The 27,022-nt window shown below is 39.8% G+C and overlaps 1 protein-coding gene across 5 annotated transcripts; it reads left to right on the plus strand.

Moving 5' to 3' along the window:
• Positions 1–632: 632 nt before the first annotated feature.
• slc38a10 (solute carrier family 38 member 10) lies at positions 633–25,906 on the plus strand. 5 transcript variants are annotated; one of them, XM_053640459.1, is made up of 18 exons: positions 633–845; positions 1,023–1,252; positions 4,592–4,709; positions 4,893–4,938; positions 5,040–5,133; positions 5,693–5,836; positions 7,064–7,188; positions 11,516–11,618; positions 13,880–14,062; positions 14,565–14,676; positions 15,393–15,499; positions 16,298–16,454; positions 17,824–18,021; positions 18,657–19,070; positions 20,068–20,187; positions 20,735–20,755; positions 21,218–21,379; positions 22,227–25,906. In XM_053640459.1, exons 2-18 carry the CDS (start codon positions 1,163–1,165, stop codon positions 23,303–23,305), a joined length of 3,273 nt encoding a protein of 1,090 aa, XP_053496434.1. In that variant the 5' UTR covers positions 633–845; positions 1,023–1,162; the 3' UTR covers positions 23,306–25,906. The 5 variants fall into 5 exon arrangements, with proteins under 5 accessions (XP_053496434.1, XP_053496433.1, XP_053496435.1 ...); XM_053640458.1 differs by lacking the exon at positions 7,064–7,188 and adding an exon at positions 7,780–7,904; XM_053640460.1 differs by lacking the exon at positions 7,064–7,188 and adding an exon at positions 7,780–7,904 and having other exon boundaries at positions 14,568–14,676.
• The last annotated feature ends 1,116 nt before the right edge of the window (positions 25,907–27,022 follow it).

A 27,022-nucleotide genomic window follows, 5' to 3' on the forward strand; every position in this document is an offset into this window, starting at 1 on the left:
CCCTCAAATCGACACTGAAATCTGCCCAACTGGTCCACAGTCTTGCCCCCTTTTCTCCTGTTCTGCTGGGACCTAATTGCAATTTTCAGGGATTATGTGTGGACTGACAAGACCCTCCAGCCAATAAGCTGAATAGTCAGGTTGGTTCAGAGGTCAGTGGTATACAATAGCCAGACTTTTCCTGTCTTCCATCTAAACCTGCTCTGTAAAACTCCAGTCCCAAATCCTGTCCTTAGAGACTATGTTAATGCCCGGATGGTGTACACCGTACACAACCTCACTGCTCCAGCTGGGCCACTAACACTGCAGGAGGTGCCTGTAGTCTGGATTCCACAAAGCTCCTGTTGCAGATCACCATCCCTTATTCCTGTTTCCCTTTCCTGCTTTCCTGCTCATATCTCTGTCTAAATGAAACAACATCATGTAAAGACGACTTAAGTGATGACAGATTGGGGAAATTATGTGACTTTGACAATGATCGATTCTGTATTGTGTGTCCCTTTCTATTAACATAACATCCCACAGTACACAAATGTAGGCAGTTATTATGGACGGAGGATGTTTTTCCTCCTCCTGGCCACAAGGGGCAGCACATGGCGCGAGCATGATGCTGTCGCCTCCACTTCCTGGTTACGCGTCGAGGAAATACTGTTATTGGACATGGAGTCGTGAATTTCTTCAGAACGTATTATCGTCAGTTATAACGCGTGCAGTTATTAAAAAGAAAAGTTCATATTAACACGAGTAGTTGGGTTGCTCGTTATTGCTAGACAACGAAAAATTAAAAGCATTAACGATACCAATGGTAACATAGGACTTAATATCTGAGGGGAAGTGAGGACGTGGTATGTAACATTACCTGAATTTTGTCTGTCTATTAAACTAGCTAACTTTGTTTTGTTTGTCTGTGTAACGTTAGTTCACATATAATATTAATGTAAATACCTTGTGTTTCGGAGTTGAAATATTTACCTATGCTACGTGGTTTAGGTTTGAGTGTGTGTTGTGTTTGTCCACCACAGAGCGCCACGTCACAGACTAGTGCAGGAAACATCACTTACCCAGGGTCCTGCCTGGATTACACCGGAATAAAAGCAAAGATTACACCTGTTTCTCTTAAAACACTCGGATATAAAAGCTGTAACCCCTGAAGAAAGCTAAAATGACGTCTTCTAACTGGGGTTTAATAATGAACGTGGTGAACAGCATTGTGGGAGTCAGTGTGCTGACCATGCCCTTCTGCTTCAAACAGGTAAACAGACGGGAATTTTTTTCTAAAGGGTATTTCTACATCCACAGTCTGTGCCTCATGTTGCAGTCTGTCCTATGCATAGTGACACTCGTTTACCTGAGACATAGCTAGAATATACACTGTCTGAGCACTTCAGTTGGGACACTTGTGCACCTACTCATCCATCTAATCAGCCAGTCATGCGGCACAGTTCAATACATAAAATAACGCAGATACGTGCCAACAGCTTTGGGTAATGTTCTCACCAGCCATCAGAATGGGGAAAAATGTGGTTTAAGTGATTTTGAACATGGCATGATTGTTGGTGCTGGGCAGACTGGTTTGAGTATGCTGATCTCCTGTGGTTCTCATGCACAGCAGTCACATCCATTTACATATTATTTACATTAACATTTATCCAGAGCGACTTACATCTATCTCATTCATACATCTGAGCAATTGAGAGTTAAGGGCCTTTTTTAAGGGCCCAACAGTGGCAGCTTGGCGGTGCTGGGGTTTGAACTCATGACCTTCTGAGCAGTAGACCAACGCCTTAACCACTGAGATACCACTGCCGACATCCAACGAGCAGCAGTTCTGTGGATGGAAACATCTTGTTGATGAGAGAGGTCAACTTGTTCGAGTTGACTGAAAGGCTGCAGTAACTCAGATAATGACTCTGTATCATTGTGGTGAGCATCTCAGAATGCACAACCCATCAAACCGTGAAGTGGATGGGCGACAAGAGCAGAAGACCACATCGGGTTCCACTTCTGTCAACCAAGAACAGAAAGCTGTGGCTGCGGTAGGCACAGGTTCACCAAAACTGGCCAGTTGAATACTGGAAAACGTAGCCTGGTCTGATGAATCTCGATTTCTGCTGAGGCACACAGATGGTAGGGTCAGAATTTAGCGCCGGCAGCATGAATCCATGAACCCAAACTGCCTTGTCAACAGGTGGAGGTGGTGTAATGGTGTGGGGAATGTTTTCTTGGCATACTTTGGGCCCGATAATACCAATCAATCAATCATGACTTGAATGCCACAGCCTATGTGAGTATTGTTGCTAACCATGTGCATCCTTTCATGGCCATAATTTACCCATCTTCTAATGGCAACATCCAGCATGATAATGCACCATGTCACAAAGCAAAAGCCGTCTCAAACTGGTTTCATGAACATGACAATGAGTTCAGTGTTCTTCAGTGGCCTTCCCAGACTACGTTTAAAGCAATAATCTAATTACTGACCTTATTCTGAATAAGACAATATTGTGATTAAGGTTTTTACATGAATTGCTTTTAGAATACTCCTCTCATGTACCCGTTTTACATGTTATAGAACATAGATCGATTAACGGCACACGTCATTACATCCCCACGCCACGCCGTCCGACGTTCCCTCCAGAATTTCACGTATAAAATTACAGTTCGTCTTCGTTATGGTACCGTATACAGTTTTGGGTGTTTCATTTTTAAGTGCAGTTAATTATTTGTCATGCTATACGTGCAAATAGATGACTGCTTGATGCCATGGGCTGCATCCGAAACCTCATACTTACCTACTATATAAAATATATAGAAAGACATGTATTTCGCCTACTATATAGCAGATAAATACGCAGTTTCGGACGCAGCCATGCTCTCTTGTTTGCTGTCAAACGATTGAGCACTGCCGTGTGTGAACGTGTCCTGTTGCAAAATGCAGTAAAAACTCCGACACGACATTAATAGTGTGATTAAGGTGTGTACATGTCCATGATGCACATTAGTAATGCAGCTAAAATAGGAATACTCCACATGTCTTAATTCCATTTGTGCTTACTTCGAGTATGACTTTAGCCGGATTAAGGACATCAATAATCGCTGTTTACATGGTAGTTTCTTAATCAGAATATTGTCTTAATTGGGTTAATATCGGATTATTGTTGTCCATGTAAACATACTGACAGTCACTGGATCTGAATCCAGTTGAACACCTTTGGGATGTGGTAAAACAGGAGATTTGAAGCATGAAAGTGCACCTGAAAAATTTATAGAAATTGCGTGATCTCAAAGGAATGTTTCCAACATCTTGTGGAATCCATGCAGGAAGAATTGAGGATGTTTTGAGAGCAAAGGGAAGCCCAACCCAGTATTAGTAGAGTGTTCAGTGAGTGTATATTTATAGCTCTGCCACTGGATAGTTTTGTGACTAATTCAGTATTTGTAAATCACATAAATTCATGGACAGACAAAAGGATCTACCCATGGGGCCACTGACAAATTTTATGCTGTGAGTGTGTGTGATTTAGATTGACAGGCTGAAACAGGAGACATCTTGACTTATGGTGCCATTGAACCTGTGATGTTTTGCATAACCTGACAACTGAAGCTTACAGAGCATCAGCTCATTTACTTTAAAAATCAGAATCAGTCTCAGGTACCAAATGATAATTGGAAAAGCTCTGGTATGGTATATCAGAGCCAGAGAGACTGTGATTTTATTTATTTTGTTCCACTGGGGGAAATCACAACCCACCAGTATCAAACTTTTGTTTATTATTGAGGTTTTATAGTTATTAGCCTGTTTGAGTTGCATGAATTGAAAAGGTTTAATCCAAACTTTAATCAGTGAAAAACAAGTAGGTCTCTAAATATGTAAATTTTAATCCAGTGTATTTTTTGGTAGGAGATTCAGGAATAAAAAACTGAATGGCTCTGATATATAGGCAGATTATTATTGTACACATTTGAAGAATGAGCTGTGCAAAAGGGGGCAGTGGATTTTAAAATTGTATTTATTTATTATCATTTTTGTTAACCCTGCTAAATTACCTGGCTGCAAAAAACTTAGAGAACACTTGGTGTATAGAAGTGGGATTGGTGCACCTAGAAGTGTTACTTGTGCAAAGTCTGAGTGGACTCAGTTTCTTAGTAATTAATTAAATTTCACTGCTGTAGTTAGGAATGCTTGGTTCTTACTTTTTCAAGTCCCTTTTCAGATGAAATTGCCATCAGAGTTCTGAGCATCAGATACTAATCCAATACTGATGTAGTCACAGGAACTAAGCCGACTCTTAGCAAGCTTATGCTGCTGAAGTTATGTGAAACATCAGATGTGTGATGGATGTCTTGTATTCACATGCGTGATCTGTGGTGTGTCTGTTCATTCAGGGTATAAAACACAACAGTGGAATAGAATGGAAAAATATGCCAAAATTGATTTGGTATAGATTGAACGTTTCAGAATAGTATCAACCCCAATATCTGGTTGAGTAAACTGTAGCTTCTTCTGTGCTCTTGTGTTGTATATTAGCAGGGAAAAATCCTATGTCCCCCTGATCGACCTATGTCTGTGTTTTTTCCCCCCGTCATACAGTGTGGTATAGTTCTAGGCACTCTGTTGCTTTTCTTCTGCTCGTGGATGACCCATCAGTCCTGCATGTTTCTGGTCCATACAGCCAGCAACACTAAGCGCAGGACTTATGCTGGACTGGGTAAGAATGACAAACACACCACTGACCTTTTGAAAATGACATTTGGCAGCAGGACTGTGTTGGTGTTTCTACCCAAATAGTTGCTCTGCATATTTAGTTTAGGATTTTTTTGTTGTTGTTGTTTATTCAGACTCGAATACCACAACAGCTGTGCCCAGATTAAAGATATATTTTTCTCTGCAGCTTTTCATGCTTTTGGTAAACCAGGAAAGGCACTTGTGGAGCTGAGGTCAGATATGTGATCTTTACTCAAGTCAGTTTTTTTTTTCCCACCAAATCATTCCAATCATTTTTTGACAGAGCTTTGTTTCTCTCTCTTTCTCTCTCTAGTATGATTGGCTTAATGCTTGGTACATGTATCGCATTCTACGTGGTCATTGCAGACCTTGGATCAAACTTCTTTGCCCAACTTTTAGGCCTCCAGGTAAGCACTGTCTCCCTTTTTAGATAACAGTGGGTTAAATCTGAAATCACATTTGTTTTGCAAAAATCACATTTTTGCCAACCTGATCTTTATAGTCCATCTTAAATCTATCTTGATGGTCTGATTATCCAGGGACATTTCTTCAAAATGTGCTATGCTGTGTTCTGAAATAATAATATTTACATGAGGGCAGGTGTAGGTACAAAATGGACTAAAATAGCACAAACAAACTGATCATCCTGGGATATGTCATGGTCAAAGACCAGCCTTTATTAATTTGTCCATACATGTTTATTTTATTTTATAATTGATCATAGCTATGCCACAGTATATTTGCAACAGCCACAGAAGACATATTTAGAATGCATTGATGAGAATGCTTAGAAAACATAAGACATGATTTGTTCGCGGGCTCCATTGCATATTGTTTATGATTATTGCAAAGGCCAAAATGATGCTAATAACTAACAGTTAATATTGACCAGATGTGTTAAATATAAGAAGATGTCTCTTTATCTGAGATATGTGATGCTAGTCCGTGTTCCTCTCACTTCCTCAGGTAACACGCAGTTTCCGTGTCCTGTTGCTCATTGCTGTGTCGCTGTTCATTGTGCTGCCTCTGAGTCTGCAGAGGAACATGATGTCATCTATCCAGTCATTTTCAGCCATGGCACTGATCTTCTACACGCTCTTTATGTTCACGGTGAGTCACTTACATGATAGTTTTCAGTAAAGTGAAGCACCTGCACTGTGTTTTTATGGTATTAACATTTGTTAAGGACTCGCCTCTTTATATGTTGCCCTGAGGGAATGAGTGGCAGACAATATTTCCAGCTTGGTTTATTTTAAACCTTTTTTAGAGGACCGGAATAGTTTTATGTTTTAGCAACGTTTATGGATTGCTTATAGGACACACTTGATTCAAGAAAGGAAATTTCACGATCTAGTGATTATAAGATTAGAAGATTGTGTGTGGCACATTTTGAAGTCGATTCAGTTGTCTCAGCTATTGTCATTTTGTTCTCCCTGCTTCCATCCTGTAGTCCAGCATGTCTTGAGAAATGGGAGTTTGAAGTACCGCTGGACATTTCAGGTTTTAGTTTTATTTTGTTATTTGTTGTTCGCGTGAAAACATTTCTTAGTAGTATTCTCTCGCCTTGTGTTTGCTATATAGCATTATGTAGTATACTGTATATGGTTCTGTTTACAACCTACCAATCATTGCTGTGGGAGCAGAGCCTCAGTGGTTCATATGCATCCTCCTGATCCCGTTTGGTTTTTATTTAGTTGACATGTTTAACCATAACAGAGTTTGTTTTTAATTCTAAGGAGGTCCGCATGCTTTGAGGGGCCTGATGCATTTTTTGCGCTCACCCCGACTCAACAATACAAACTTCTAGTGAAAAACATTACGCATATATTAGCACACGTTACTGTAATATTAAGCTGAATCCATCACAAGCTAATGAATGTTTTCAGTCACAGCTAATGCATCAGTTTCATTTCATGTAATGGCCTGGCCAGGCATAAATGACTCATAATTCAGTCTTGATAATGGTTTAAATCTGATATAATGTATTCTGGCTGTGCTACCAACTGCAATAACAGTGCTGTTACAATAGTTTTACAGAGTTGTATTTGATGCTTAATGTCATAATTTTTTTTATGTCCTCAGCTTAACTGTCATCGAATCATTTGACAGCTTTTTAGTGAATGACGTTTTAATGTATAGATTCAGGCCATGCCTGTAGTTGCTTTGTAATATGTTGATACTTGAGCCAGTTTGCTGGACAAGAACCCTCCCAGGCCCGTGTTGGTCTGGCCTTTAACCCTCTAACCTTAATGTGTCTTCCCTTTGCCCCCTTCTCTGAACCAATCTACTCCATGCGTGCCCTGCCTCCCTGATGGGCGCTGCCTTGACTGCTTCTAGATAGTGTTGTCCTCTCTGCGTTACGGCATTATCAGTGGGTCATGGGTGGACAGAGTGCACCTGTGGCGCATCAAGGGGGTCGTGCAATGTCTGCCAATTATCGCCACTACCTTCTGCTGCCACCCGTAAGTAGCCTACGCCCTGGACCGAGGCATTCTACCATCACGGATTCAACATGATCACTGCATTACCCCCAACTCCCCCCTACTCTCTCCACCTGCACCAATCAAACATCTTCATGTGTGTTATTCATTTTTGTGTGTATGTGTGACATTCTCTATGGTTTGCTGAACAGGGCTTATGGTTGTGGTTCATTGAAGAGGTTTTCTGGAGTCTTGCTCACTTCTTTCGTTTCATGCTTTCTGTTTCCCATGACGTGTTGCGTCCTCCAGAGAATCACTGTTTTCTTGCGCTGGGAAAAATGTGTTCCTCAGGTTTGATTTCATCAGGTGGTTGGCAATGTAGATTGAAAGCGAGCTAAAAATATCAAGGCTTGAATTCACAGATACAGGTGAATCGTCACTCATGGGGCTGTAACATTCGCCTGTGTTTTATTAGCCAGACGTTTCTTTTAGTTCCTGTTTTTAACTAGGGGTCTCCTCTTTTTCCAATGGCCAATCCGATGGTCTGGTCAAAGATTGTTTCCCCTTGTCTCCCTCTCAACCTCTTTCATAACGGGACGTGCTGTAACCCTGCTGCTTTCCCCTTCACCACAGATGGTGCTCTCGTCCTTCAAACATGGCCTCCTCAGTGGCCTGTGGCTCAGCAGAGTCATTTACATACGCTGGGACGGCGTCTTTCGCTGCATCCCTATCTGTGGCATGGCATTCGCCTGTCAGTCGTAAGTACTCCCCTTTCCCTGTTCCATTTCCCTCTTCCTGTGAACATGTTGGACTGTAGTGACCTTTTCTTTGTTGTCGCTTTGTATGTAGAGATGAAGTACTCAATGTTGGCTTATAACAGGGGCACCATTTTCATTGTGCAAAAAGACCAGCTTCAGTGCAGATGTTGAGCTGCCTTTTTTTTTTTTGTTTGTTTGTTTTTTTTGTCAGAATTAGTCCGAGTGTGTGGTTTCGTTGTGATGTAGGCAGCAGAAAGCTGGAAGCTGTCAGTATGTGAGGTGTAATGCACTGAGAAAATGGACCCCAACTGCTAGCAGCGACCGCACTGAACTCCTTCTGCAAAAACAATCAACAAAAATCATTCCTTTTCTCCTCTCTTTCTGTATGTGAAATGCTTCAGTGGGGCACTAATGATACTAACTTTCTCACCGCAATAAATGATCTTTGCCATTGCAGTCGCCATTAATCAAACACTCCATTTGAACAGAGTTTACACAGTCTCATAGACTTTGCAGATCATGTTTTTAAGAAAACCGATTTTGGCATCTTTCTGAATTAATCATGGACAGTGCATATTACTGCAGTTTTGTAGGTTTTTGTACTTCCAGAAGATGATGTTCATGGCCTAATGATGTTTAGGTGAGATTTGTAGCTACGAGAATCCAAGTGAGGAAGAAAAGGTCCAATGTGCTCCAATGACAAGTACCATGTTTAGGTTGCCAGGAACTGTAACTGACTAAGTGCTAACTAAGGTTAACTAGTTAAGTGAGCTGGTCAGCTAGTTGAGTACATTAATACTGACTCGTCTAGAAAAAAACTTGTATATGCCATTGACTTCTCATAGCCAACAGTTTGGCTATGAGATGTGGTGTTCTGTCCTCACACTTCACGTAGAAAATAATACTTGTCTTAATTTTCTGTCAATTTCTGTATGTTGAACTGTGAAGTGTATGTTACTTATTCTATAGCTGGAGAGTTATGACAACTTTGTGCTGTATTTGCTCAGTTTAAGAGGCATTTTCACATACCTGTGCACTTCTGATTCTGAAAAGGTATGCACCTAATAAAACCAGTTTTACCGACAACGAAATCATGCCTTGGCCAGTGTGTGTTGTGCAGCAGGCACCGTGATTGAGAACAAGTCTCCATGAAGCATACGTTTAAATATAGCCTGCATATTGAATAAAGTTGTTTTTTTTTAAGCTATAATCTGTGTACTGATAGTACACTATCTTTGGGATCTGCCATTTTGTAGTGGCATGAAAACATAGTGAAGAACATCTAGTGTACTCCATTAATCCCATAATGGCCCGTAATAGGTATTGTATCAACAAAGTACCTTAAGAGCCACAAAAGACCCATAATGCACTGTTTTGTTTGGTTTAATTCCCACACACATGTTTACTGAGGAACGCTGCACGCTGAAATGGGAACGTCTCTGTGGACTTCTTGAATTGTTTACAAATGTAAGGAGTGGATTAATCATGTTTATACTCGTAAGTGTTCAGTTTATAGGAGGCTCGAATGCTTTATTGTCTTTAGGTTTAATAACTGACAAATAATAGTGTGGTTAATGGATTTGCTAATGTTATGCATGCTATTGTGACAGAATGTTGCAGTGTGATGCAGTGTACAATTGTTTACTCCAATCAGGAATTCTGTTCCCTACAACGGTGTTCTATGTAGTGCTCCTCATTTGACCAAGTTAGGGTGAATAGTGAGTAGATGATACAGCAAAAAGTATTATGACTTGAGGCTTTCTTTATACCTCCAGGCAACGCTAATGTTGTCCTCTTTTGTATAGTTGTTAATGTTGTTGTAGAGGCGACTTTGGCAACTTCAGTTCCTGTTCCTCTGAGTCAGTATTTTGAAAGGGAGAACTGTGTTCTTGCTCTATTCATTTAGTGCCCCTTCACTCCCATTCTTCATTTGCATGTTCTTTCACAGCCTGCTTTCTCCTGTCAACTTAAGTGTGTGAGAGGTGTGTCAGAGTTTCAGGATGGTGTGTGTGTGTGTGTGTGTGTGTGTCAGATGGTGATAGAGTGAAAGAAGTATAAGTAGTGGGTTACACTGTTAATGAGTACAGTGATGTAATGCAGCGCTAGTGGCTGACAGTTAGCCTTTCTCTGCGCACACACACACGCACAACTCTTAGGGTGATGAGTGATGCTTGGCTCCGGCTCTTTGGACACTGGTCAGAAGTGTGACACATGATGCCACTTATGCCAATCATTAGAGCAAAGGCGAGCCTCCCCTGTGTGAGGACATTTGACTCTCAGTCTGACCAGAAAACAGCCCTTTCAGCACCCCATGTATATTTCTGATGAAATTTACTTCACAGTAATATGCCCCCATAAAAGGTTAAATACAGCTTAATACCTTATTTTCTAGTGGGGGAAAAAACCCATTCTTTGTGGATCTTGAAGGTAGTCGATTGTGTACAGATGTCAGTAAAACTGACTTGCAAAAAAATATTAGAATCAGCTTAATCCCAGTTATAGTGTTGTAATGTGTTGGCACTATAATGTGTAAACACTGATGTTATTTCTGTCATAAAATATTTATGACCTGTCATATACACTTGAGTAAGACTTTCGAATAGGTCGAATCACAAAATAATTCAACAATTTAAACAAACTTTTTAGCACTATGAAGTAATTGTGAAGAACACCCCTCCCTGTGTAATCTGGTAAAGCGTGGGTTTACTAGTTCTTTCACAGTGTTTCTGATAATAACAGGCTCAATGCTGTGCTTGTAGAAAGGTTGTAAATGCAATTGATTGTCGGTACTACTCAGTGGAAGCGATTGTCTCTCCTGTCTCCTCCTGTCCCTGAGTTTTATTGCGAACGGGTTCCAGCTATGAGATTGGCTGGCTTCTGGCACCAGACCAGGCTTTGGCTAAAGAGCACATAACACAGTGCTGTATATTCCAATAAAACAGAGAATGTGCTCAGACTGTGTCAGAGAGAGAGCGAGAGAGAGAGAGAGAGAGAGAGATAGAAAGAAAAGGGACCCAAACAACAGCCCAACCTGGCAGAAAACTTTATAACATTCTAAAAATCTGACTTGCACTTTAGTCACTAATATATAGCCATAGTAAATTCCCCATTTAATGTTTCATCGGTCTCTAGTTTTATTAGTTTCTCTAGTTTGTCTTGATGACGCATGGTTTTTCCCCCGTTCTTTTTCTGTGCTTTTTCCCTCTTTTTTGCTTCCTAGAGATAGCTAGCTCTTCATCATTTTGCCAGCCCATCATCTGTCTTTCCCCCCATTTCTCTCTTTATGTTTTGTCTTCAGTTCATGTGAAACAAATATCGAGCTTTTCTATCAAATTCTTCCTTTTCTTTTCTTGCACTTCTTTGCTGTTCTCTGCTTAATACTTGAGCTAAAAACTTATTATGAAGCTCCACAGTAGTGTAGTATGTTTTATTTGAAGTATGTAAAATAGAATTTATGTGACTACCAATACATTTAACGTGCTTTGACATTAATTTCACATTAAAGTGCACAAGTACATATGGTGAGAGATCGGTAGTTCTGTGGTGTTTGTGGGGAGGTGTAGGGGGCTTTAAGTGTACAGTAAAAAAAAAAAAGTTCCTCTTTTCCACAGGCAGGTGCTGCCTACCTATGACAGCCTGGATGATCCCTCGGTAAAGAGAATGAGCACTATCTTCACCTCTTCTCTCAATGTCGTTACCACCTTTTACATTACAGTAAGTATGTGTTCGTATATTTGTGTGCGTATTCAATTCAATTCAGTTTTTATTTGTATAGCGCTTTTTACAACGGTTATGGTCTCAAACCAGCTTTACAGATGTATATAAACACAGGATACAGATTTTAAGTGTGTTGATTAATCCCAATTGAGTAAGCCACCGGCTTGCTCAACTCCCTAAGATGTTAAGAGGAAGAAACGTATGTGAAAAAGAATTTTCTGTATCAAAGGATGGCTTGCAAGTTTACTTTTTTTTGTTTTCTTGTGACGGCTATGATATAGAGCTATGATAGCGGGACATGTTTATCCCATTTCCCCTTTACTACACCAGGGACTAGATTAAAATGATTATGCTTACACACTTATTCCTATTTCTTAGTGTAGTAGACACAGACTGAAACATTAATACAACTAGAAATAAATGCTCATTTAGCCTGTGCTTGTGTAAATCCCCACCTTACATATTTCATTATATATGTTTTATTGTCCAAATAAATGCAGTCATGCAAGCCACTGCCTTGTTAGAGCTTTTTTTTCTACATGCAATTAAAATAACACTCTTTAAATAACAAGAACAATTCTTCAAATTGAAAGGGCAGTCCAGTGTTAAATATATTCCCCAATGTGTTGTGTACCTTTACCCACAAGAATCTTCTTACTGGACATTCCCAGGATATTCACTAGTAGTGAGCTTCCTGTTTCCCACACCGTCTCTAGCATCTGTTATTTTCCCAGTGAAGCAAGCTTTCTGCTTGGGAATAATAAAAAAAATGGATAACACTCATCCCATTGAGCTCTCTCCGTACATGCAAATTAGTATGTTTCCACTGCGAATTGCAGCTCTTAATCTTAATGTGAAATTGCGCTCCTACTGCTTTCTTCCTAATTTTATCTGTAGAATGTGGTTTATTTAGCAGGAGGCTCTTGTCTAATTTGGATATAATACCTGTATGAGCTTAAGGTTCCAATAAATTAATTCTGTGCTTTGTTGCTAAAATGTATTTTAGGCATTATTTAACCTAATGGTTTGGTCAAAATCATGTAGTAATGCTGAAATGCTAATTTTTAAGGCAGTATTATTTTTTAAAAGTGATTTCAGTTGACCCCTTTGCATTATTGTAGAGAAAAGTATTTTTTGTCACGCTTAATTTAAGTCAGAAATTCTGAATCCCTGAATCAAATCACTTTTAATACATCACTTAAATTTAAAAACTGCTTTACCTGTTTTCTGTTTGGTTGCATAGATTTTTAGTATTCTCTATCAAAAATGTTACTTTTTATTTCCATGGCATTCAGCGTTTGAAAATCACATTTGGCTGATCAGTTTTTGCGGTTGAAATGACAAAAGCATCAGGAGACAGCTCTAATTAAGTGGCAATTGCGTTCATGGTAGACCTGAAGTCCTCCTCTATCCTCTGGAGAGATCAGGTGTCTGTTCACCTCTCACCTGCTGTAGTTTCCATCTAGTGCCTCAGGTGATTACTCTCTTCTGTCTCAGTGTGGCAGCACACTCGTACTCTTTCAGTTTAAACAGAAAGAAATAGGTAGTGTGAATGACAGAAACAGTCTGAATGGCACTTTTCTTCCACCACATAAACATCAGCCCACTTCATCAGTCTCCGACGTCACCCTCTTTTAGTCCTCCATAAATATTTTCAGGTGGAATGCTATTTAAGACCATGACAGATTTTTTTTTGCCCTATTTCTCATACAGCAGCAAATAAATGTTACCTTGAGAGATAATAGTGCTTTCATGTGTTTTTCAACTGCTCCTGCATTTCCACTTTTGTATTTCATAGCCCCTTGCTTTCTTACCCTGAACAAATGCAGAGAAGGAGGGGCTGTGTACAGAGTAGTGCAGGAGATTTGTGGTGCGCTCAAGGACTTTTGTCTGGTGTTGTTCCTAGAGGAACCCTCTATTTACCTCTGTGGATAGATCAAGGCCGATTTGAGAAGCGGGGTTCTGTTGCTTTTTCACTATACCGTGGGCATGCAGGGGCCAATGGGATCAAAAGACCTTTGAAAAAATATGTTTCTTGCATGGCTCTGCACTATTGTTTTGTCAAGTAAACACTACCACTGCACCATCTGGAGTAATTATAATCTCATCAGAGTGATATTACCACGGTCTGCAGTCGAAAAAGAATTTTAATATTAGGATGAACACAAATGTATTACACAGAATTGGATGTATATAGTCCCTCTTATCCAGCATTATCTAACCTCCCTGTTTTTATTTCTGTCTTTGTTTCCATTCAGGTGGGGTTCTTTGGCTATGTAAGTTTCACAGACAATATATCTGGGAATGTGCTGATGAATTTTCCCTCTAACCTTGTGACGGAGATGATCCGAGTGGGCTTCATGATGTCTGTGGCTGTGGGCTTCCCCATGATGATCCTGCCCTGCAGGCAGGCCATCAACACCATGCTCTTTGAGCAGCAGGTAAGACAGGACCGTATCATAACTGTGCTTTTTAACTAAACCATCTTGCACCACACTAGCTTTGGGAAACAGAATCCATGTCAGAATCCCTACTAAACAAACTCTTGGTGTATTTCACAAGCCCACTTGTTTTGTTTATCATTCTGGTCTGTACCTTCTTGGTGGTTCCCATTAATCTCATGGTCCCGTTCCAGCTAGAGTCATCTCCGACCTTAGTGGCAACAGGAGCCATGATATAAGGAGTTAGGCAGCAGCTACAGAGCAGACAGGTTCAGGAAGGAAATAAAAGTGTTTGATTGATGAAGAGAATGAGAGCGCTGCTCCATAAAGCAGCTGAGACACTGGCTTACTGTGTAACTGCTGCTGTGCTGAATCAGCTCTGATGCCAGCGCGAGATTACCAGAGGCAAATTTTAGGAACATAAACACTAAAATGACCTTTCTTATGTAACTGCCTGTTGAACCATCACTGCACGTTTGTGTCTTTTGTTGGTGTTTTTCAGCAGAAGGATGGCACTTTTGCTGCCGGTGGGTACATGCCGCCCCTTCGCTTCAAGAGCATTACTCTCTGCATTGTCTTCGGCACTATGCTGGGAGGTATCCTCATCCCAAACGGTTAGTGTCTGCATGTATGAATGTCTACTTATCTGTGTGCGCACATATCTTTTGTTTTGTTTAAATCTCTACAGCTCAAGTTTAGTCAGCTTGGCCTTAATGGCGCTGTCACTTCTACTGACATCACACTGCACTTGAGTCCATTTTAGAAAATGGTAACAGATGCTCCCTCACACCAACCCTTCCCACTCTGCAGCATTCATTCCTTAAGAGCAAAGCAGGATAACAAAGACGTGTTTTTAGGGAGAAGAAGATCTATGTTTTATTCATACACTGGAGCTGTTGTTGACATGGGTTCTGCTTGGCTCTGTGGACCCAATTAGGCTAATAGAGTGGAAGAGGGTGAGATACTCCGATGGGATTGAAAAGGAAGCATAGCTTTGTCCACAGTGATGGCTCCACTGCCAGCCAGTGTCACTGTAGCCACAAATCCAGCTGTAGGGAAACAGACACCGTAGGGCATAAATTTGAGTAAAACAATATGGCTGCTTTTAGGATAAAAGATGTTTTATGGGCCTTGTTCCCAGTCTGGCGACGTTGGGGCACCATGGAGAAAAGATAACAGTGGTGATTCAGGAGATTAGATTCAACATTCTTCATATACTGATGTTGAATAAATTTTACTTTGATTAAAATCCAAAAAACATTTTTTAATTTTAATTTGTTCCTAATATGAGTTTGTTATGATGGATGATTAATGTGTGTGTGTATTGCAGTGGAGACTATCCTAGGTCTGACTGGAGCCACTATGGGCAGCCTAATCTGCTTCATCTGCCCTGCTCTCATATACAGGAAGATCATGAAGAATGGCCTTGCTGCTCAGGTACTGCACATGTAGCACGTCTACACACATCTTGCATACTGCTGAATTGGGCACATTGAAGTAGGAACAGAATGTAAAATGAGAATATTTGATGTATTCTCTGCATGAAATCTGTCGAAATGGGGAGCAGGTAGTGCTCAATTCTGAGAGACGCATTTACACAGGGACTACGTGTGTGCATATACAGATATTTGTGAGATTGTAGATTGTTGTTAGTTTAGAGGAATGAACATATTTTGACTTTGTTTGTATTTTAGCTTATTCAGTGTGCTTCTATCTGCTCCAGCTCTAACCTTAGTTACTGTAAACGTCAGAGCAGGCAGCACTATAGTATACATTTTTAATTAGTACTGCCATGCAGATGTGACGTGTTGTGCCCAGAGCTGGTGGTCACCATGATTGCCAGCCAGTAGAGTCTGGCCAAAAAGATTTTGCCCTAATTCGGAAGAATGCACAAAAGATAATTTGTAATTGTTTTTTGTTTTTTTCCTTTGCCATAATGGCCACAGCAGGTGTTTGGGTTGGCATTAGAGAGTAATGCCCCCTCTGCCAGGATAGTGCCCCCTTTTGTAAGCCAAGTGGCCTGAAGCTACTTATGCCACTTGTGCTGAAATACAATGTGTGGTAAAGCCTTCACTAATAGATTTAAGTTTAGTTTGAAATGCTATTAATGCTACAAAGAAATAAAGGGGAATCAGGAACTTGAATGGATTTGTCAAGGGAATTTTTTTTTAACACATTTATCTCTCTCTCTCTCTCTCTCTCTCTCTCTCTCTCTCTCTCTCTCTCTCTATCTAGCTGGTTCTATGGGTTGGGCTTGGGATTCTACTCTTAAGCACCTTCACCACTCTGTCCATGTCCAGTGAGCCAGATCAAGTACAGCCTCCTGCTATCGTCTCCAAAACTAATGACAAACCTCCTGTTGTTGCTGTGCCAGAGCTGCCCAAACATCCTGGTAAGTCAATGATGTGGAGAGAGGAAATGAGAGAGTGAGAGGAAGGAGACCAATGGGACAAATGTAGATTGAAAAAGAAGGAAATGGAGAGTGAGAAACAGATTATAAAGAGAAATGGCTGGTGTAGAGTGGGCAGGACAAACTCCAGAATTAGGCCTTTTCTGTGCTGCTGTGACCTAAATGATGCCCTTCAAACCTAAATGCACACCGTCCCAGAGCAGTAGCGAGACAGCCGCTGGCGTTTTCCTGCTCAAACTCCAGCCGAGGGAGAGAAGGATGGGAGGGCATCCAAATACAGAATAGGGCAAAGGAAATGATGGCGGGACTCAAATTCCCCCTACTGTAAAAAGGGACGATGGTTGTAAAAAAAACTGCACAAGGGCAGTTCAGACAGCTTTATGTCCCAACACTCTTTTTCTTTCCTCTCGTTTTCTATCTGCTGCTCTCCCTCTCCCTCCCTCTTCTCTCACCATACCTCCTCCCACCCCCTTCTGACTGACACTGGCATTTATCACTGAGTGGACACCCACTTCCACACCTGTTTCCTGTTTACGGCGTGCTGGTGAGGGCAGCTGTGCGGAAACACAGGACTCAGGGCAGGAGTGAGTGAGTGTGAAAGGGGGAGTGAGTAGAAAAGCCATGAAGACGTGTGAAGGAGTGTCTGCAGGCGTAGGACACCAAAATTCCATGCTTTAAATTTTACATTTTCTATTGCTCTTGTTCTTGCTCACTCCCTGCTGTGTTATTTCCCTGGAGGCCATGATGGGTAAACTAGACACCTTTTCAGAATCTAGGATTTTTTCACAGTGGCTTATCTGATAAATAAAACACAGGTAACAATCACTTAATAAAATGAAAATAGTGGATAGAATAATTTCCATTAATGTTACTATGTAAACCTTTAGGTCTACTTCCTATCATTTTCTTTTTTTTTTTTTAAGTTGTAACTGATTGAATAAAACGGCAACAGAACCTTTAAATGTATCTTAAAATACCTAGCCTGGTGCTGTGAAGAAAACCATAGCCCCAGGATAAAAGAAGTGAACGCTCTAAATATTCAATGGCTTTTTTTAAACCTTAGGACAAATAGCAAGGTTATATGAAAAGTACTATCCATCTATCCATTTCTTATCTAAAGTAGAATTCCAGTTTTAGTATCTGTTTTCTGTGGCCACACATACTCTGCTGCCCCCTGCTGATCAAAGCTTCCATTCTCTGTATTCTGTGGATTATGTCTTCGTTGTTGACAAAGAATTGACAAAGGATGACCTGTACTTCTTCTATCTATTTAAATAGCAGATATATATATATATATATATAAATGTGTGTATGTATAATCCACTGAATTCATGAGCGTGTGTGTGTTCAGCTGGAGAAACCCCAGTGGTTCCAGTGGCAGCAGGAAAACTGGACAAACTTGAGCCGGCTGTGGAGCAGATCCTGCCTGCAGAGGAGATAAAGAGCCCAGAGGAGAAGGAGCCAGCTGAGCCACCACAGATAAAAGTACCCATGGAAGTGCCTGAGAGGAAGAAGAAAGAGGAGGTTCAGCTGGACCGTCCCGAAGCAGGTAATTCAGCATAAGAAGGTGCCAGCTTGCAGGTCTGTTTTGTCATACATTCTTAGTCTTATAATCAATGTAAAAATAAAGTAGAATAATTTAAGCACAGATCTTTGAAAATTACAAAATGTTCTAATTACAAAATGGTTCTAAAGATTGCAATTGCTTTATTGTTATAAAATTAGAAGAAGAGAAGCAAGATTATTAGACTCACCTGATTCTTCTCATTTAAGAGCTTAAACTCTACACTAGGCCAGAACATGATAATAGACCTCTTAATAGCAATAGATTAAAAACACAGAATTTGAATTGTGAAGTCATTCAGAGATTCATTCCCATGTGGTTTAAGGCATTATTTTAGAGTTTGTTTTAATGTTTTAACTCGTGTCATTAAAATCTGTTTTTAAGTAGCTCAGTCAGGTTTTTAACCGTTCAAAATCACTGCACTTGATTTTGAACTTGTTTGATTTGAAAAATGACCAGCAACAATTTTTACTTGGTGTACATGTTGCTGTAGTGTAGAAAATTGAAAAGGTTCTTGTATTTGTCTGTCAATATTGCCGCATACAGTGTGCAATGGTCCTTAAGGCGTCTTGTCTGTCTTTGTGAATGCATCCCATATATACTCTACCTTTACCTCCCAGACATTGCAGTGCCTGATGGAGAGGCTCACCGCCACGAACCACCCATCCCTCATGACGAGGTTCATATAGAGAAGCGCAAGAACCAGCAGGAGCGTGATGATGAAAAGAACCAAGATGAAGGAAAGGAAGAGGAGGAGTTGGCAGAACAGGGGGCAGGCCAGCAGCAGGAGGTGGCACAAGATGACGTGAAGAATGAGGAGGTGCATAAAAAACAGGATGTTGCAAAGATCCATGTGGCACAGGACCAGGCCAATGAGATCCATGAGAAGGTGGAAGAACAGAAGCAGCCAGTGGTGGTGGTGCATAAGCCTGTGGAATCTTTAGAGACGGACCCGGAAGCTGAGAACAGACTGCCTGCTGATAAGAAATCGAAGGAAAGTGATAAAAAAGCAGCTGAATCTGAGAAAGTAAAACGTGAGTATCTTTAAGCAACAGTGCAGAATATATTAAGTAGGGGTGTAAATAAATACACATTTGAATTGGATAATCGGTCAAACATTCTACAGTAGTATGGCTGCATTGATTTACAAGCCTAGATCTAGCTCAAATCAAAAAGGAAAATGACGAAAACCTGATATTGCTGTTGAAAGATCTTGCAATCTTGCAACTGAAAGAATATTGCATGGAAGAGTGGTGAAAAATTCCAGCAAGCCTTGTGGACAATTATGCAAAACACCTACAAGACGTTATTTCTGCTAAAGGGGACAATACTAGCTTCTGAGGATGTACTTACTTTTTCCACTGAAGAACATCACATCTACTGATATTTCTGTTGAATATATGATTGAAAAGGCTAATTTTCTTTGTGGTTTTGTTCAAGTATATCAACTTCATTAATAGGCATGATTTCAAAGATGATCAAATGTTTGCTTGTCCAAATATGTCAAAAAAAGCCAACAATTTCCATGTGGTGTATTTATTTTTTCACATGACTGTAGGTTATAGTAGTTACCTTTTTCTTTTTTCCTTTCTTTTGAAGTTAATAAGACCCAAAAGCACAGCTTTTCAAGTTACCAAGAAACCAGAAAGCACAAAGCCCTCTACTGAAGACTTTCCCATGGTGGACAACTTAAATTATACTGAACTGAATCATACTGGATCGGGCCTGATTCGAATTCTATAAGTGCTGAAGTGAATCGTATCACATCAGTGCTGAATTGAAGTGGATCATTGTTACTTGTTTAACTGTATTACTTTTCCATCATGTTTTATGATACTTCTCGAGATGTGCATCATATCATCTGAAAGTGGGAGATTCACAACCATAGTATTAAGTAATGTTGGTGCACGTTTGTACCAAGTATTTGCGAGACATTAACATATGAAATTTGGTTGGTCTGAAATGGTTTAAACTACCAGGGATTTGTAACATGTTTATTTAACCTCACTCACTGGTTGATCCACTGTACAGATTCTGAACCAGTGGTCCATTTGGCTGCAGTGCATGATGGGGTTGCCAGTCAAGAGAATAAAGAAGAGAAGAAACAGGATGGAAAGGACCCCAAGGAAGGAGATGGAGACAAGATGGAAGGTAAGTCAGTTTTTCCATTTGAGCGATCAGATGCAGCTGACCTTGCACAAAAAACCTGTGACCAGGTTTTATAGAAAGAACAATTTGTTTGTAATGAGTGGAATAAGGTTTAATAAGAGGAACCCGTGTTGTCATTTTTACTGTCCTTTATTTTGGGCCTTCACAGATTATTTCCAAGAGTTTGGAACTAATTGCAGGTTACTCTGTAAAAATGTATGTGTAAGAGTTTGGTTATATCCATATATGTATTTTATTGGTTTTTAATCAGCACACTCCTATGATTGTGTTAACCTGCAATAGTCAATAGTCAGTTCTTATTCAATTTCTTGTTCCTGATATAAGCTATTTTCTGAAGTCAGTGCAAGCTGACCCTGCATGACGTGTTTTGCTTTATCATGATGAAATATCATGAAAAAGCACAGTGAATCTTACTTCTGTTGCTTTTGCTTGGCTTGATTTTTATTAAGGCACACTTAAGGCACTCTTTGCTCTGTCTCTTTCTGTCTCTTGCTCCACTGCTCTGTTGTGCCACGGACTCCTACCACAGTGATTAAAAAGATCGTTGCAGGTATGAGGCTCTCTAGCCTTTGACATCTAACACGCTATGTTTGACAATAGCACCTTAGACACCTACTGTTAACACTACACTATATCCTTTCTTTCTATATCCTTTCTTAAACATCTTGTTTTCAGTTTTCCTGTGTTTATGGCTACTGCTTCTGAAAGCACACTGATTCAAATAACAACCAGCTGATCTTGATGTGGTTTTTTTTTTTTTTTTTTTTTTTTTTTTTTAATAAAAGATGTTCACAGTGGAAATGCAGAATATTTAATACAGATTGATTAAGTAATCTTTAATAGAATGCATAAATGCTTGCACTGATATCACTTAACACTAATCATCTAGTTCATTTCCATAGATCATAAATTCAAATAATTATTAATCATTTTACTCAGCTCTATAATACTAATAGCTGATCATTGTGACTGTAAATGTCTCTGAATGTCTCTTATGTTGTCTTTTCCTCAGAGGGAGTGCTGGACCATGCCGTGCTACTGCAGGTGATCAAAGAACAGCAAGAGCAACAGAAGAGGTTGCTGGACCAACAGGAGAAACTCCTCGCTGTCATTGAGGAACAGCACAAAGAGATCCATCAGAAAAAGGATGAAGAGGAGGAACCCAAAGCTGCAGGTCAGTTGGAAGACCCCCCCCCCCCCCCACCGATAATTCCTGGGATTTCATTCTATAGGACTACATCTACTAAAAGCCCCAACACTAAGATGGTGTGAAAAAATGTTTTGAAAATGGGCATAGCTTATGTATGTACAGTGGAGTCCAAAAGTTTGAGACCACTAGTGAAAATGCTTCTGTTTTGCATTATTTTCTAATTTAATACAATTATCATTACAAATTATATTATTGACAACAACTGGAGTGAAAGTTGCATGGAGAGTGAATAGTGATGAGTTTTCTGTTTCATCGTATGCGTGTTTTGTAATTTTGGGAGTGTAAAGCACTTTGGTCAACTTGTGTTGTTTTTAGATGTACTATAGAAGTAAATGTTGATTGATTGAAAAGTAGAATATTTTAAATGTTTACATGAATTTGGTATTTGGTAATGTTATGAAATTGGGATTATTTGGTTTGTCACTTCTTTGCTTTAATGACAGTGTGCACTCGAGCTAGCATGGACACTCCAAGTTTGGATCAAAAACTGAAAAAATGATCCATTTTAGATCAAATCCATCTGAGTGTCATCTGGACACACACTTCAATAGAAGAGATTAGGCATGAGGAAAATTTGACCTTTTGTACAAAGCCGTTAATATGGTCAGTATCACACATTTGCTTACAATAGAGTAATTGTAAATATTCAACTTTTATTTTTTGTTTTAAATATTTAAACATTCTAAAACCTTCTGTTAATTTCCAATTTTAAAAGAAAAAAAAATATCCCAGATTTTCAATGTGGTCACAAACATGTGGAGCCCACTGTATGTGTGAATGCAGTACAATAAGTATCATATGCTGCATTTAGGTGATGCTGCAGTTGACGTGGGTGAAATAGTGCAGCAACAACATGACCCAGTGGATGAAGACAGGAAGGTGAAAACCCCAGAACAGAGCTCAGACCACCATAAAGAACCTGAGAAGCTCGCACCTGTAGCTGACGCTCAAAAGCAACAAGTGAAAGACCCGGTTCTCATCCCAGCACAAGATGAACCAAAACAGGAGAAACAGCCTCCACAAGTAGCAGTGCATGTAGATCTAGACTTGCAGAAAGACCTTGGGGCACGAGGGGTGCCATTACGCGAGCATCAGCCTGACCCTCCTAAAGATAAGCAGACCAGGCAAGGAGACCTTGAAGAACGTCAGCCAGAAGATATCGCCAAGGAGGAGGAGAGAGTAAGACAGAGGTTAGCCCAGCTTGAAGTTGAGAAAGAACGACTTGAAAAGGAAAGATTGGAAAAAGAGAGGCTTGAGAAGGAAACCTTGGAGAAAGAGAGGCTCGAGAAGGAAAAGTTGGAGAAAGAGAGGCTCGAAAAGGATATATTGGAGAAAGAGAGGCTCGAGAAGGAAAGGTTGGAGAAAGAGAGGCTCGAAGAGGAAATGTTGGAGAAAGAGAGGCTTGAGAAGGAAAGGTTGGAGAAAGAGAGGCTGGAAGCAGAGAGGTTGAAACAAGAGAAGGACAAGCTTGATCATGAACTTGTGAAGCAGGCTGAGAATGAGCAGAAGTTGATGGAAAAGAGGGAAAAACTGGTCCAGCTGCAGCAGATAATTGACAGTCGAGACACCAATCAGAATGAGGTCATCGATAAAAAACATCAAGTACCTCAACCTCTGAAGAAAGGAGGCAGGGATTTAAAGGAGAATTTGGATCCTCAAGAAGAGGATCTTCAGAAAGAACAGAAGAGCAGAGAGGAGGGAGTGATGGACCTGAGAAGGCGACGCAGGGCTCTGGGAGCTGAGGAGAGACGAGTGCCTGGACTGGAACCTCTGCTGGAACTTGGAGGGTCAGACCTCCATGCAGCACTTGAGGCTCAGCTGCTGGCTGGAGCTGTGATCCATTCCCGCCAGATTAAACAGATTTCACACCAGCAAAACACAGATGAGTAGTTTTTCACCTAGCAGTATGCTGAATACATAGACATGAACATATGCACATGGTTCATTCATCTTATGCCCATACGATAAAATGCTGGATCAGCCACTAAGTTTAAATCCAGGACTAACATTTATTCAAATTGTGTACATCCACACTGAAGGATATGTTTAATCTGCAGCTAGACAGTGTTGGGGTTTCGTTATTTCCTTATTTACTATTGTACTTTTGTAGCTTTCTTGGGGACTCTCCTCCCGAGATCTGCCTTTCTAAACAGCGAATTCTGTAATCTCTTATCCACATTATAAAAACTAACCTGCAAGAATATCAAACCACCCACCAAAAATGGGCATGTTAAATATTTCTGTTTGCTTTATATAATAAGGATTAATGCCAAGGTGCCAGATTTGTTCGCCTGTATTGGAAATGTCCGTGCAAATAGTGTATTTTAACTCGCATTTGTTAAAATGCTGAAAAATTTCTGGTATCACATGGCTGATTTGTGTACATGGTCATTGGATATTCTGTGGTCATCTGAAGGTAAGTAGTGTTTGTTACAATTCTCTTGAAATTTATTCGCAGCAGGTCAATTTTGAACCATTAAACTTCCAAAGTTTCCATAAACATCCCTAAAATGATAAGCGTTCCTATACTTTCATTTGAATGAAAGCTGAGTGTGACGTCCAGTTTTGAAGGATTTTCTACAAAGTAAAGAGCTCAAGTTTTAATTGAAACTAGCCTAAATAGATGTATACACAAACGTGCCAGAATTCCAGTAGCTGCAGGGACACGTTAGTCATGTTCTTTCTCTTCACATTCATTCCTCTGCTGTGTGGTTTGGGTGGCATTCAGTTATATCAATTCACTCAGACTGTCCCCATCAATCCATTAATGTTGTGTTATTTATACGAGGTCAGGACTCGATCCATTTCTCGTATCTTTTGTGTAGCCAGGATTCCAGGTCTTTTGAGCTTACTTCTAATATCAGCTTATGCTAAGCAAATTTAAAGGCTTAGCTAAAAGCAAATGTGTATAAAATGTCTTTTGAAGATGTATACGATATGGCCAAAAGTATGTGGACACATGACCGTCATACCTATATGTGGTTCTTCCCCAAACTGTTGCCACATAGTTGGTAGCACACAGCTGTATAGCATGTCTTTGTATACTGTAGCATTACAATTTCTCTTCACTGGAACTAAGAGCCCCAAACATGTTCCAGCATGATAATGCCCCTGTACACAAAGCGAGTTCCTTGATGACATGGTTTGCCAAGTTTGGAGAGGAGGGATTCGAGCGGCCTGCACAGATCTCTGACCTCAACCCCACTGAAGACCTTGGGGATGAACTGGAATGACTACTGCACCCCAGGCCGCCTTATCCAACATCAATACCTGACTTCACTAATGCTCTTGTGACTGAATGAGCAAATCCCCACAGCCATGCTATACAAATATAGCGTAAAGCCTTCTCAGAAGAGTTGAGGTTAATATAACTGCAAAAGGGGATCAAGTCTGGAATGGGATGTTTTCTCTCAGCTGTCAGTCGTGTCTGACTTTGATGCAAGTACAGTAAGTGTGATGGCCTATTTATAAGCACATATAGGTGTGATGGTCAGGTCCACAAACCTTTGGCCATGTGGTGTACATGAGTAATAGACTCAAGGACCAAACACTGTTAAAGAACCCAAGTTGCCAGCTTTTGTTTCTTGATTACGTTATTTTTGGGTAATATATCTGGTCAGCATTTAATTGCTAACCAATGTCATTCAACTCAGTTGGAGATAAAGACTAAAGACTTGAAGATAAAGCCTAAAGTTATTCCGTCTCCTAGTGCTCCATTCTGTGATGGGCAGTAAGCAATGACCATAAGTAAAACCTGCTTGGGGCTCAATCCATGATTTGAATACGAATGTTTGCAACTCAAGCACTTTGTTAATGCTTGTAGAAAGACAAAAGAAAATGAAGTTTACAAAAGCACAACTCCAAAAAAGTAATGTCCATGAAAGGTTTTATAGAAATGTTTATTTTTCTAGGCCTACCAGATTATAATTTATTATATATATTTTTTTAAAAACTCCTTTTTGGAGTGACTGTGTTTAAAAAAAGGTACAGAAGAGCTACACCAACTGGCAATAGTTAGTTCACACTTGTTGGTGGTTGGTTTTTTTTTGGTTTGTTTGTTTGTTGTTTTTCGCTTGATTCGTGTCAACGTATAGATTTTTGTGTGTTTGTTGATCGTTCTCTTGTTCTACATTCCTTGCTCTTACCTAAAACTATTTAATGTGTCTTGTGGGTGTCACACATTTTGACAGTGAGTGTGTGACATTTTTGCATTTTCCATCTTTTCCTCTGTAGGTTTGTGGTTTGACTGTGTTGTTATAATTTTGTTTTTCTGGCCCATTTTTAGGGTTCATTCTTTTAACAGTGCTCATATGTATTTAGTGTTCAGGTCTGCTAAAGCTTGTTATGCTGTTGTAAGTTCTACAGCCTGTAAATTTATCAGATTGAACCTGCTGTTTCCGATGTTTGAGTATTGAAAACTTGTTTTGCAGAGGATATACACATGAATGACATACCATATTCTCTCAGGTGGTAATAAAAATGTTAAATAAATCTTGTTTCAGCAGTGAAGTTTATTTATGTTTATGGTTCAGTGCAGTGTATTTGTTAGGCATTGTAAAACGTGCTTTATATGTTACATTATGATGTTTTATTATACTTATACCACAGCAATTCTCCAACAATTACATTTTTTGTTTATTAAACAATGACGTCATTATTTTTGTCTATTTAGTTAGATTTAATGTTGTGAAACCATAGCAAACATTATACATCTTTCTTTGTTAAAGAACACTTGAGAAATCTGTGTATTGTTAGGCTTAAAATATATCATATAGCTGTAATGCTTTGATATATCGTAGAATTATGTAAGAAACATTGTCCCACCTTCCTCTTCATGAAGAAAATTCACAGAGACTGAAGCCTTGTGGGATTTAAATAATGTTGCTTCCCACAAGTTCACAATAGCTATAATTAATTTGCTATATTGAATACATTTACAAACTTTACTCTTACTCATGATGTACTGATGCACGAGTCATTGAATGGAACAAACGCTTCAAATTTCTCAGTGTTAAATCCTATAACATCATTGTAAATGTATCTAAATATAATTTTAGTGCAATTTTTTTGCTTTTTTGTTCCAATAATTGCACATAATGGCACAAAAAAGACCTTCAAAAAAATGTTCCCATGTAAGAAATTAATGTAGCGTTCACATTGTTTTGGGACATTATTATTGTGCCTCAGTAATGAAGGAAAACTGTAGTAGTCGATATCTTGACAAAAGAAAAGCGTAATTAATTAAATAAATCTGCTTCATTCAACCATTAAACTTAATAAACTAAGTTTGGTAGCAACTATTTTCACAGGGCCAGATCCTTTTAATTAACACCTTCTTACTCCACATGAAGACAAGCAATGTTTCAGTGCTGTGTTTTTCAAACGTACATCAAGCAGTGTTACACAGTACCCCAACTTTAGCTGTAAACATTTATAAAGCAGAGTCTGTTGTAAATTCTCTAATTGGCTGTTGGGATTGTACATTGGTCCCAAGTCATTAGTGACTTGGACTTTATGGCCACCCCATCAATTAACATGTGGATAACAAGACTGTGGGTTCTTGAGCAGGGCGTCAGTAACACCAGTGCAGCCTAGGTTTCCATATGT

The sequence above is a fragment of the Ictalurus furcatus genome, chromosome 13 (genome assembly GCF_023375685.1).
Source record: "Ictalurus furcatus strain D&B chromosome 13, Billie_1.0, whole genome shotgun sequence".
Classification (NCBI taxonomy): domain Eukaryota; kingdom Metazoa; phylum Chordata; class Actinopteri; order Siluriformes; family Ictaluridae; genus Ictalurus; species Ictalurus furcatus.

Coding starts and splice junctions, on each gene's coding strand:
- slc38a10 (XM_053640459.1), top strand. CDS start 1,163: ATGACGTCTTCTAACTGGGGTTTAATAATGAACGTGGTGAACAGCATT. Junction 14,063..14,564: donor CCATGCTCTTTGAGCAGCAG/GTAAGACAGGAC, acceptor GGTGTTTTTCAG/CAGAAGGATGGCACTTTTGC. Junction 18,022..18,656: donor GCTGGACCGTCCCGAAGCAG/GTAATTCAGCAT, acceptor TTTACCTCCCAG/ACATTGCAGTGCCTGATGGA.